Source organism: Pseudonaja textilis, chromosome 5, assembly GCF_049901715.1.
Source record: "Pseudonaja textilis isolate UNSWEBS1 chromosome 5, rPseTex1.2, whole genome shotgun sequence".
NCBI classification, from domain to species: Eukaryota; Metazoa; Chordata; class Lepidosauria; order Squamata; family Elapidae; genus Pseudonaja; species Pseudonaja textilis.
Genome location: NC_141994.1, coordinates 30,662,310 through 30,676,183, shown reverse-complemented (window position 1 = coordinate 30,676,183; position 13,874 = coordinate 30,662,310). Strand labels below are relative to the sequence as shown.

Genomic DNA, 13,874 nt, shown 5'->3' with positions numbered 1-13,874 from the left:
ATAAACAAAATGAACATGCAAATTTCAGAAAAAGCACACAAAATCAGATAGTTAACATAAGATAAATAATCAAGAAAATAGGTAGCTTATGATAGCCTAGATTCAGCCACATTTTCCTGCTGACTATTTGCATACCTGTGCAAAAGCCCAAAAAACACTTGGCACTAGTTTCGCAGATAAGGAGAAGCTGGGATTATAGTATATTTTTGTTTCTCATAAAATATTTTGCATAAGAGGAGAAAGGGGATTATGAGGCAGTGGAAATGCCTTAAATGACCAGAGAACTGAAATGGAAGTAATAGCTGGCAATTAAGATGAACCTAGATAGCTCTGGTTATTAATGCAGTCTGGCAAATCTCAGTTGGACTGGACCATATTTACACTGCTGAAGGCTTTGTAGCTCAGGGCAAATCTGGAGAACATTGCTAAAGAAATCCAAAGAAAAACCTGAAGAGGAAGAAATACCATGGGAACTGTTTATTAAATGCAGATGGGCCTATTGGAGGTCAAAGATGAAAGAAGATCAAAGGTTTACCAGTGAGAGAAGAGCCAGTTGCCAGTTTGTCCTCCATTAAATTGAGATTTCACAGTTAAGTCCTACAGTTTGAAATTGAGTTATCCCTTCCAAAAAAGTGTTTATAGAACTTTCTCTGACTTTGCAAGTGGAAGAATAACTTTCCTTCATTACACCTTTCTCTTAATATTTCTTTAAATTACACTGCTCAAAAAAATAAAGGGAACACAAAAATAAGACATCCTAGATCTGAATGAATGAAATATTCTTATTAAATACTTTGTTCATTACATAGTTGAATGTGCTGACAACAAACTCATATAAAAATTATCAGTGGAAATAAAATTTAGCAAGCTAAGGAGGTCTGGATTTGGAGTTACACTCAAAATTAAAGTGGAAAAAAACACTACAGGCTGATCCAACTTTGATGTAATGTCCTTCAAACAAGTCAAAATGAGGCTTAGTAGTATGTGTGGCCTCCATGTGCCTGTATGACCTCCCTACAACGCCTGGGCATGCTCCTGATGAGGTGGCAGATGGTCTCCTGAGGGATCTCATCTCACACCTGGACTAAAGCATCCCCCAACTCCTGGACAGTCTGTGGTGCAACATGGCATTGGTGGATGGAGCAAGACATGATGTCCCAGATGTGCTCAATTGGATTCAGGTCTGGGGAACAGGCGGGCCAGTCCATAGCATCAATGCCTTCGTCTTGCAGGAACTGCTGACACACTCCAGCCACATGAGGTCTAGCATCGTCTTGCATTAGGAGGACTCCAGGGCCAGCCGCACCAGCATATGGTCTCACAAGAGGTCTGAGGATCTCATCTCGGTACCTAATGGCAGTCAGGCTATCTCTGGGGAGCACATGGAGGGCTGTGTGGCCCCCTAAAGAAATGCCACCCCACACCATGACTGACCCACTGCCAAACCAGTCATGCTGGAGGATGTTGCAGGCAGCAGAACATTTTCCACAGTGTCTCCAGACCCTGTCATGTCTGTCACATGTGCTCAGTGTGAACCTGCTTTCATCTGTGAAGAGCATAGGGCGCCAGTGGCGAATTTGCCAATCTTGGTATTCTCTGGAAAATGCCAAACGTCCTACACGGTGTTAGGCTGTAAGCACAACCCCTACCTGTGGACATCGGGCCCTCATACCACCCTCATGGAGTCTGTTTCTGACCATTTGAGCAGCCACATGCACATTTGTGGCCTGCTGGAGGTCATTTTGCAGGGGTCTGCCAGTGCTCCTCCTGTCCCTCCTTGCACAAAAGCGGAGGTAGTGGTCCTGATGCTGGGTTGTTGATCTCCTACGGCCTCCTTCACGTCTCCTGATGTAGTGGCCTGTCTCCTGGTAGCGCCTCCATGCTCTGGACACTACGCTGACAGACACAGCAAACCTTCTTGCCACAGCTCGCATTGATGTGCCATCCTGAATGAGCTGCACTATCTGAGCCACTTGTGTGGGTTGTAGACTCCGTCTCATGCTACCACTAGAGTGAAAGCACCGCCAGCATTCAACAGTGACCAAACCATCAGCCAGAAAGCATAGGAACTAAGAAGTCGTTTGTGGTCACCATCTGCAGAACCACTCCTTTATTGGGGATGTCTTGCTAACTGCCTATGCTTTCCACCTGTTGTCTATTCCATTTGCACAACAGAATGTGAAACTGATTGTCAATCAGTGTTGCTACCTAAGTTGGCAGTTTGATTTCACAGAAGTGTGATTGACTTGGAGTTACATTGTGTTGTTTAAGTGTTCCCTTTATTTTTTTGAGCAGTGTATATTTTGACATGCATGCCTTTGAGTATATTTTTCTTACATATTTTGTGTGCTACCAAAATATCAGAGATTTTGAGATAGAGATGTTCTTTTTTGAATCCCTAACTATCACATCATCAATAGAAGCTGGGGTACTTAAGCAACAAATAATTAAAATTAATTTAATCTATGTCATCTTCTTTGAAGCTGAATGTCCTGGAGGATGCAGAAATGGGGGATTTTGCAATGAAAGGCACATCTGTGAATGTCCAGATGGATTTTATGGTCCTCACTGTGAAAAAGGTAATTAAAAAGAGTTCTTCAATTCTCTTCTGTACTTTATTTATACAACAAAAAGAAGCTAAGCAGTCATTTCTTTCCAGAATATTGTTTTGGAGGAATTTTTGGATATGACTAGGAGGCTTCCTAAAATTAAAACTAAACACATAAGAAAAGTATTTAATGAACTGCAGCTCTTAAGAAAGCATTGTTTGTTTATACAAAGGTTAAAGAAGTTTCCATTAAAAGTTCTAAAAGGCAAAAAAGAACAGGCCAGCAACTTGATGAGAACTTTGGCAAAACATTAAGTACAATGCACATTAACTTGAAAATTTGAAGTACCACCGTTGTTTCATTCCACCATCATTTCTCATGAGAATCTCCAATTTTCATTATAAATTAAGCTTACATCTGTCCAAAAGGACAGGCTGAGTAAGACCTATTTCATTACTCCAATAATCCTTTTAGTTCAGCCCTATTTGCCAGGACTAACTTTCTTTACCTAAGAAGAGAGAAGAATGTATTATGGAATCTCTTTCTAAAATGTTCCTAACTTGTGTACTTGCACAGCCTTTTGGAACCTGTTTTTTTCTAGATACATTGACTTCAGTTACATCATTTGCCTGGCCTTCATTTGGATGGCAGTTAATTACAGGAACTGAAAGATGAAATTGTTTATTCCTGACTCCCTGGGATCAGGAATATTGACTAGCACTCACTGTGACCTATGGCAGGTCCAATAAGCATAATCTATTTGTGTGAATGCACTTAAGAAATATATGTATGTACAGCCCATCAAAAATGTTGTTAAGTAAAATTTCAATTTAATTCCATTAGCTGCAGTTTGGTATTCATACAAGCTAGTTATAGAAAAATCTTACTTGAAAATCAAGCTCAAGTCTTACTTGTATCAGTAGAATATTTACCTGTGAATCAATACTTTTCCTTGCAGGAGAAAAACTTATTTCTGTTGTGGGATATAAAGTGCTTTATATTTTAAGGTCTATCCTTTCAATATGTTAATGATAATTGTTCAGTATAATATTGGTTTTTCACTCTCTTTAAATTAGCTCTGTGTACACCACATTGCATGAATGGTGGACTCTGCATCATGCCGGGATTATGTATCTGCCCACCTAGTTTCTATGGCATCAACTGTAACAAAGGTATGGTGGAAAAAAGTAGAAATAGATACCTGGAACGAAACATGTACTGTCACCTCTTAGCATGTGGTTGGCTTACAGTTTGCACAGGATTATATTCCTGCATTTCCTGTGTTTATTCTTGGATGCACTTTACTTTTGATCACAAACATCAAATGAAAGAAGCGTGACTTAGCTGACTCTCAGTAAAATTAAATGTAGAATGAGCTTGAAGGATTCTTAAACAATTTCATTTTCATTGAATTTAGGGTTTTTTAGGGTAGTAGAAGCTTAATAGCATTCACCATGCAAACAGATAAACAGCCCCAAGCATCATACTTTCTTACTGTTGCAGGTCTGATGAACACAAGCTGCATTACTCCAGATGTTTTTGATTTCAGTTTCAAGAATCAGCCATCATGGTCAATATTAAAACCTTACAAAAGTTGTAGTCCACAACATTTAGGGGACACTAAGATGCCTACTTCAGAGAAAGTATGTTAGTTATCTGCATATGTAAACATAGTACTGTAGATCAGGATGTTACATTTTGTTGAGCTCTTTAGCTTATAAAAAGACTGAAAATTTTACTGAACTTCACTAAAGCTTTATGTAAATATTCTGTTATACTATATGTAATACTTTAATACTATACCCCACAGCAAATTGTACAAACATCTGTTTCAATGGAGGAATGTGCTTTTATCCAGAAAAATGCATTTGTCCTGCAGGACTGGAGGGGGATCAGTGTGAAATTAGTGAGTCTTGTTTTAATTTTTGTATTTAAATTTAAAATATTTTACTTTAAATTTCTAAAAGATGATACATACAATAGAGTCTAAGTATAACTTATCTATCATAGTACAGGCCTTCTATGGGGCAGATTTGTTGATGTTGTTTATATACTAACACAAAAGATGAAAATTAGATACTATATGTTATTACTCAATATGAGAAATCCCAGATACATAAGCTTTCCTGATTATAATAAGTTATTAACAATCTAAGTTGGGGGTTCCAAACTTTAAGGCAACTTTAAGACTTGGACTTCAACTCCCGGAATTCCCCAACCAACCTGAAATGGATATACAGGTAGTCCTCAACAGTTCATTGAATGACAGTTCAGAGTTATAACGGCACTGAAAAAAGTGACTTATGATCATTTTCCACATCACCATTGCAGCATTCCCATTGTCATGTGAACAAATTCAGATGGTTGGCAACTGACTCATATTTATGACGGTTGCGGTGTCCCAGGGTCATATAACCATCTTTTGTAACTTTCTGATAAGCAAAGTCAATGGGGAAGCCAAATTAACTAAATAACCATGTTACTAACTTAACAATTGCATGGATTCATTTAACCATGATGGCAAGAAAGGTCATAAAATAAGGAAAAACTCACTCACTTAGCAACATAAATTTTGGCCTCAGTTGTGGTTGTAAGTCGGGGACTACCTGTAGATTATTAAAACACGGATATCAACTAGCAAATATGAAGTGGTATGGGCATTCTATACAATTCTGCATAAGTTTCCACTTAAGCCCATATGAATAGATATGATGACATTCAGAGATTAACCAGACAGTCCTGTGACCTCTTGGGTCATTGTTTCAGAGACATTTCCTTACCTAAACTGATATACAGAATTTCAACTGGTGGGCATAGAAACAGTGGGACATAGAGCAAGTTTTGACTTTCTCCTGGCTTCTCCATTAACTCAGCTTGTGGAAGCTGGCAGGAAGCATCAGAAATCATGAACACATCATCACAGCTGAACACAGTGGAACATCTATTGCAATGTCACCCTTACAGTAACATGATCACAATCTGGGTGCTCGGCAACCTGTTCACACTTACGACGAGTTGCCAAGTGTCCCACAATCGTGTGATCACCATTTTCAATCTTCTCTGCCAGCCTCCCCAGAAGTCAATGGGAAGCTGACAGTGAAGCTTGTAAGATGCTGCCATCTGCCAAAAGGACTCCATCTCATCTCTAGGGTGTGGATGAAAGAGCTTTTCTGCTGGGAGGACTCTCGGAGCTGAAAGGGGAATGAAAGGGCTGCCTGCAACGAAGGAATCTCAGTGTCCTGTTTCAGTCCACATGCACAACATGCACAGAGGTTTTATGAACTTTATTGATAGTCCAAGCCTTTAATGTTAATCCCCAGATCCCCCCTTGAATGTAATGCAAGGTCCTATTGAGTCCAACACTGCTCAGTCAGGGTACAAGATTACCAAATCCAAAAGCAAATTCTACAAAATCTACAGGCCAAGTCCACTCCAAAATCCAAGGTAGGAGTCCAAAATCTGCAAACAAGTCCAAGATCCAAATACATAAGCAAGAACAGCACAATCCAGAGTCAAGGAAACTGAAGTGACAAAAATGAAGCATGCACATGGCAGGAGAACCGACTATTGTTTCCAACAACCCCCTGCTCCAATCGTCCAACTAAATAGGTGCTGACTGGTATAACTCAGGCCTGTCAAACTGGCGGCCCAGGGGCCCGATGCATCATGTGCAGGCCACGCTCACTCTGGCTCTGCAAGAGCCCAAAAGACTGTGATACGTCATGTAACACAATCGAGGTTGACACCCATGGTATACTCGACATTCGAAGGGATGAGCCTGCCTCCTTGCAAATTACCTCACCAACTTCTATTAAGCCTGCCTCTGTTTTGCCCTGCTTATCCATGGATCAGTAGAGGGGACAATTACTCCTCATCCCCACTGGCTGGCTGCAGCTGTGCAACTCCTGAGCTCTCCTTTTTCTTCTCCAGCTGGGTGTTTGTCTGGGCACTTCTCCAATGATCCTTCAAATGTGCTTGGCCTCTTGGCAACTCCCTGGCATTCCTCCAAACCCTTCTCTGAAGCCCAAGAGCCGCTCTTCCTCATTGTTTGAGCTGACATCCGGAGAAGCCATCACACTCAGAGGGGAAAGGAGAGCAAAAGGGCCACTTGCCAGAAGGGAATCTCAGTCCCACAGATTCCCTCCCGGCAGGTAGCCTTGTTGCTCCATCTGTTTAACTTTGAGTGAATTGGTCATGTGGGCATCTTGCTTAATGACTGCTTCATTCTTCCACTGATATTCCAGTCTCAATTGTGATCATAAGTCAAGGACTACCTGTAGCAGCAATCTTATGAATTCCTATTTTCATATGCATCCATAGCAACTTAGATTACACTACAAAAAGCATTATGTGAAAGTCTCATTTGATTAGATTTAATTTAAATAAAGCCAGGCACTAGTGTCATGTTTTCTATTCCTAGGCAAATGCCATCAGCCATGTCGAAATGGAGGTAAATGTACTGGTAAAAATAAATGCAAGTGCTCCAAAGGTTACCAGGGAGACCTTTGTTCAAAACGTAAGTAGGAGAACTTTTTAAGAAGTATTAATAGAAGATTTAGTTAACCAGTCAATCAAAAAGCTTTATTGCAATCATTGATCAAATAAAACACAAGACAACATATTCTGAAACCGCAAATAAAATCATAATAAAATTAAATAATTATAAAATTGATGTTATCAAAGTACAATATATCTTACAGATAGTAAAGCAAAACATAGTTACATTCATAGAAATCAAATTGCCATTAATTGGAGAATCATAACTATAAACAGAATGAATCCGGTTGCAAATGTGACCAACTGGGAAGACATTACTTGTAATAGGGCACATTTATAACCAGAGCAATATACTAAAACATAGATTAGTATTTCATTAACTCCTTCAACACAAAGGCAAAGTCTTTGAATGGAATACAGGCAGGCCTTGTTTAGCAACTACAATTGGAATCAGCAACTTGGTCATTAAGTGAAGAGATCACAAAGTAAAACCATGACTGTACTTATGATCTTACTTCAGTTTTCTTTCCTTTATTGACCTGCAACGGTCATAAATGAATGGTTTAGTCATAAAGGTACTTTTTCATCACCCTCATAACTGCAAACAATTGCTAAATGAGGCAGTTGCTAAACAAGGACTACCTACTATATATCTCAAAAATTTTCTTTCAAGAGCGACATGGTGGAAGGTCAGTAAATCTTGCCAGACTAGATTTTCTGAATTTGGGAACTGTTACTTGGTTTAGATATCTTGATGGCTAGAAGAAAAGGGAAGAGTGGCAGATTCAGAGAGGCATTGTCTTCACATCATACTAATAAGAAATGTACAATATAAGGTTCTTGTGAAGAAAGATATTTTATATTCATATATCCCATTGTAGCTGTCTGTGAACCTAGCTGTGGATTGTATGGAATCTGTATTGAGCCAAATGTATGTCAATGTCAAGATGGATGGCATGGAAGGAACTGTAATAAAAGTAAGTCCCGGTTTTTACATATGTTTGTATGTAAGAGTGTTATAATGATTTTGGGTGATATAATGACAATGTAATCTTATCTGAAGGATGTAATCTTCAGCTGAAATCCTAGCATGCAAGATAACTATTGACCATTAAATATGCAAGTCTAGAACAACTGATGGCGATAAGTTATCAGTTATCGTTTCTAAACAACTGGGTTCCAAGCAACGTTTTTCAGCAATGCCACAGGGCCACATTTTAAAATAATGGCTGTTGCTTTGACAGTGTAAGTACTTTTTTTTCTTCCATTCCATCATATCTAATTCTCAGAGACTGTCTGAACAAGTCCCTTTAGTTTTTGTGGCATGTTCCCCCCACAATAGTTACCAATTGCCTCCCTTTTAAAAGCTGAGAGAAGTGACCTGACCAAGGTCACCCAATTTGCTTTGTACCCAAGGCAGAACTAGAACTCACATTCTCCTGGGTTCCTGCCTTATCCATTACCTCACAGCTACCTAAATTTGCTCCCCAAATGCAAACTATTGAACTAGTACATTTCCTCAGTTGTGAATCAGCCTGGGCCAATAGTCATACATCATTTTACGCTCTTACTTGGAAGAACTAGAGCGTGGTCATGAATAACCTCACTGTAAAACATTCTCTCAAATTTTACAACCATTGTTTCACAATTTTTACAGTCTACCACCTATTTCCATTTTCTCTCCCTCTCTCTCTCCCACCCCTGTCCCTCCACATGCATGCGTACACACATACTCACACACACACACACACACAAACGAATACTAATGGTGACCTCATCTAAAAGTGTGTTTTTGTAAAGGCATAGAAAAGGTGTTAGCATGTTCAAGCACAAAAAATAAAACAGGAAAAAAAAATTCTACCAGAACCACTGAATTAGGAAGATATGGAAATGAGATATCATGGACCATTGAATGGCTGGATTCTATTATACAATATTGTTGCAGAAACAGTGAAATATTGTGCTACTTTAGGCTGTTAAACTTACATATTTATGATGGAATAATATGTTAAGCGCTAAGAAAATGATGACATGAATTGGTTTTCTGAACTGTAGAGGAGAAAGATGTAACATGATACATCCATTAAAATCATAGAAAAGTAATATTATTAGTGAAATAGAAGTGATACAGCTTTACTAACATTAAAGACATTGTTGCACCTGGGAACTTGATTTCAAAGGTAGAATACTTTTGCATGTGAAATATTAACAGTGACAACAAGAGGTTTCCTTTGGTAGTAGTTCTTTAGTTTTGAACTGGCTTATTTTTTTAGGGTATGGAGCCAATCTTCTTAATGCCCTGAGGCCAACAGGCACCAAGCACAGGCAGCAGACACCTTCACCTAAACAGGCTGAACAGAGCCAAGCAGTTCCTGAATCCAATTATATCTGGTGAACTCCAACATCTGAAATGTTTTACATTATACAACATTCTAGCCTTCATTAACCCTTCATGTGTTCAATATTAAAAATTCTGTTCATAATGTTTTAAGATTACTGGCCTGAATTTTATTAGCTTCATTATAAATTCCAGAGCTAATACTTATTATACTTTGAAACTTTTGTTTCTTTAACACATTTATATAGGCTTGTTTTCAGTGCTTTGATGGTTTCTTTTTTTATTATATTTCAGTTCTTTATTGAAATAATGTGGGGGATGGGGGTGATATACGCACATGCTCAGAAATTCCTCAGTATTCATAAGGGTGAATTTTTAAATGACAGTCTAGAACATGTAGTTTTTCTTTAATCAACCTAGTTTAAACAAGTAGAAGAAATAGAAATTTAAGTTTGATTTCTGTTTCAGATTGAAGGGCTTTCTTGTAGTTTGTTTAATATTTTTTTAACTTAAAATCAACTTCTGTTTCTACAGTGTGCTCTATATGAATTGCAAGAGGGCTGTGGTATTGAAGCAATATAATATATTGGAAATAAAATGGAATTATGAACTCATTCTTTGTATTGGCTTGTAGCAATATAATATATCATAAACAAAACAAGTATTATGTAATAAACATTTTTGTACTTATGGTTATATATTAAATAAAGACACTGCTTTATTTTGTTTGTTTTGAAATGTAACAATTCATGAAACTGGGGCTAGGCAGACATTTCCTAAAGTATATTTTGAAAAGGAACAGAGCTTTATAACGAACATTTTTAAAAGTCACATGAAAATAAGAAAACAAATTACCCATCCTACTAGAGAGACATTATGTATAATCAGAACCCACACATAAACTGTTACGACTTCATAAGAACATTAATTAAATCATTAAATCTTGGTGGAAGGATGTAAGGTTTTCAATGGACTACAGATTGCCCACCCTGGAATTCAAGACACACACACACACACCCCATTTTCTAAAGCTTTATTTACTGTGACAGCTGCAAGGAGACAACCCTAAGGCAATGATCCAGTGTCTTCTTTTATCCTTTCTTCCTATCATCTGTCTCTTTTGAACTGCTTGGGAACCAAAAACGTCAATAGAAAATTGACTGAGATAGTCTGCAAGAATGTAAGGGCCCACATAAGGGCCTGACTCTCTAAAGAGCTAGTACATGTTTTAAATCAGGGCTGTCAAACTCCCAGCCTGTGGGCTGGATGCATCACGCTCTGGCCACACCCACGCCCAGTTTTGTGAAGGGGGGGGGGGGAAAGTCCCGATACACCCCTGTTTTAAATCTATTGTACTTTTTTTTGCAAAAAGGAGGGCTGTCCTTGAGAGAGAAATTATTTGCATAATAAGGCAACAATCCTCTATATACTTATTTAATAGTAAGCATTATTGAACTCAATAATATTGCCCCACAGTGGCACAACTGACCTTTGAACCGCCTAGCTGCTGCTTTCTAGACAGCTGTAGTTTGCTGGCTGTCTACACAGGTTGTCCTACTTGGAGTACAATATAAGTATTTAAATGTCTGCTACTCAGAGCCTGAGCTAGTACTCAAGGCTTTCAAGGAGATCTAATGTTTGGTTTGCTCATTGGATCACAATCACTCATCTGGATTTGGCTTACATATTGGGTGCCCTGCAATTGTGGTCTCTAAACTTTTTTTTTAACCATGTCTATTCAATAAATCATAGCTAAATGAGAGCAAAAGGTATGAATCAGGTCACTATGTAACTAACTTGCTCTGAACTATCTAAGCAAAGTGATGAAGTACTTACAATAATATTGAAACGTTAGAGAAATAATAAGGCTATCAATTTGTATCCTATTTTTGGTGGGCAGTATAAATACAAATGAATCATTAACTTTCAATGTAGCACATCTTCAATTTAAAATCTATTAATTTATTGTCATCTTCCTGCAACATGTGTTTCTGTTAATGTGGTCTACTATTATGATGTCAATGGCTCAAAAGTATGTTAGAAATAAAAAGATTGAATACAGAATTAAATTACAATTCATTTGTTTTAGAAGTATTATTGCATGCATTCCTTATAGACGAACAACTTTGTGTTTAAATTAGAAACAAATGGAAAGCATTCTCAATATAACAGGCATGCCAGAAAAAAATAGATTATAGACAGCTATTTTGGGGCCCAGTGCATCGGGAAGGGTTATAACAAATGTCTGCTCTTTCAATACTTTTTTTGCCTGAAAGGCACTAATTGAAGTTCCCATGATTCACTGAAACAATGTTATGGCAGGAGCATTATGGGAAAATTTAAAAATAGCTGAATATCAGCCAAGACGCTTATGGCTTTTGATGCAGGAGAAGGTAATTAGATATAGGGCTATTAGAACTGGTTGCAATAATTCAAATGCCCACTAGACAGGAAGTATAGAAAGTTGTAACTCTTTGCTCCTATCTAGTGGTTATCTATATAGTGGTTATCTATATTTTAAAAGCCTAGATCTGGTACTTCTACTAAATAGTATTCCACTGCACAGCCCTTCAAACTCTGATTATGCATATTTGAACTGAGTTTCAGTGTTATAATTTTCCCAAAATCAATTGAATGCATTTAATATTATATCATCAAACATAGTAGGCCTTATTAATAGTTGAATATTTAACATTAATGAAACCAAACATGACTATTGCTGTATTTCCATAGAATTGGATGAGACATCTTAGAGAAAAAACTTAGTTCCTGTGCCAGTGCTTTGTGTTTTGTGCTTTATTAGGCTCTGAATCGTAGTCATCAATGACATTTATTTTGCGCTTTGTTCTTTTTTATAACTGATACACTGCCAACTTGGCTTTTTAAAAAGTTATTTCTTTATTAATAATTTCAAGAGATGTATAAAAATTTAACATGATTAAAGGCATTAATGCATCCTGCTTCTATTGTTCAGTTGGATGTTTTAATTATTTAATCCAGAGTAATGATACAATGAAATGTATTTTATTTATGGGAATAAACTCATAAGCTCAGTGGAATAAACTTCTGATGAAAAATAAAAATGAAACAAAGTAATACTTACATACTTGCTTAGAAATACAGTAATTTCCACCAAGTTCAGTCAGGCTTATTTCTAAAGAGTAGTTCATAAAATTTCGATAAGCAGTAATTTTTAATTAAATCATTATTTTTATACAAAGTTTGATTAGAGGCACATTTTTAGATTGTTTTGTCCTGCATTTACTTTTTTAATAAGTAACTCAAGGCGGATAATTATACTTAATATTTCTTCCTCCTGTCTTCATCAAAACTAAGTATGTGAGGTGAATTGGGCTGAGAGTGACTAGCCCAAAGTGATTCGGCTGATTTTCATGCCCAAGGCACAACTAGAGCTTACAGTTTCTTGGTTTCTAGCCTGATGCCTTAACCACTAGACCAGACTAGATTATTTAAAACTATTAAATAACTTGCAGTTACCTACAGGACATCAGAGAAATAATTGATTGGTAGATTGGTATTGATTGGTAAATTATCCTGCCAAATTCCAAATTTTTGTCTTAATGGATTTTCAAGATAGTTGCTCTGGTAAAACTAACACGTTTGTTCAAAACCAAACTCTTTTATCAAAAATGACTTAGATGAGGGAATAGTAGGGGAATTCATCAAATTTGCTGCTGATACTAAAGTGTCAGGAATAGCCAACACCCCAGATGTTTGGTTTGATTAAATTTTGTTAAAAAAAAACCCGCCTTAATATCAAAGCTCATCTTAGGGGAGAAAAAGGATATAGCGCATTTCTGTAAGCAAACTAAAGTAAATATTGGAATAACAAATAACAAATTTATTTGCTCTCTATTGCCCCCCTCCCCCATGTTTTCTTCCCATAAAAACCTGTTGTAATATCTTGAGCCCACCCACAGATAAAAGGAGAAGAACTGTGTTAGGACTGCACAATATCTTGAGGATTTTAGGAACAAAGAGAAAACAGTTTGTTTCTTAGTATTTAGGCTGAAGCTGCTTTTGATCATTCAGATGGCTCTGTTCCACCCAAAAAGGATCAATCAATTCCTCTGGCAACAATCAGAAAACAAACAACTAAATCAAAGAAAGTCATCCATTAAGCTCAGAAAATACAAAGAACTAGGCAGATGATGATTTATTAAGTAGTTACACATTTGTTCACTTCATAAACAACTTGAAATATTCTATTTAACAAAAGGAAAAGACTGAAATTTAAGTTTGTAATTCATCTACTTGTTCAAATCTTTTACAGATATATTTGAAATTACAAAAGATATATGAAAGCTCATTATCCTAATAGAAACATTAATTGGAGCCATCATGTCATTTATTTTTGATTGCTCTTGTTCTTGAAATAAGAGTATTAATTCTTTATGTGGTATTCCACTTTTATTTTAATTAGGAATGGCAAATGGTAAGTAATTAAAGGCAAAGAGATGACTAAATGC

General features: G+C 37.1%; 1 protein-coding gene across 1 annotated transcript in view; it reads left to right on the top strand.

Moving 5' to 3' along the window:
- Positions 1–10,110, top strand: part of WIF1 (Wnt inhibitory factor 1) — a 47,346-nt gene extending 37,236 nt beyond the window's left edge. The window contains exons 5-10 of the mRNA XM_026700057.2: positions 2,484–2,579; positions 3,626–3,721; positions 4,360–4,455; positions 6,970–7,065; positions 7,928–8,023; positions 9,320–10,110. Of these exons, the coding sequence (XP_026555842.1) occupies positions 2,484–2,579; positions 3,626–3,721; positions 4,360–4,455; positions 6,970–7,065; positions 7,928–8,023; positions 9,320–9,441 (602 nt within the window). The 3' untranslated portion in view covers positions 9,442–10,110. The remainder of the gene's footprint in view (positions 1–2,483; positions 2,580–3,625; positions 3,722–4,359; positions 4,456–6,969; positions 7,066–7,927; positions 8,024–9,319) is intronic.
- The last annotated feature ends 3,764 nt before the right edge of the window (positions 10,111–13,874 follow it).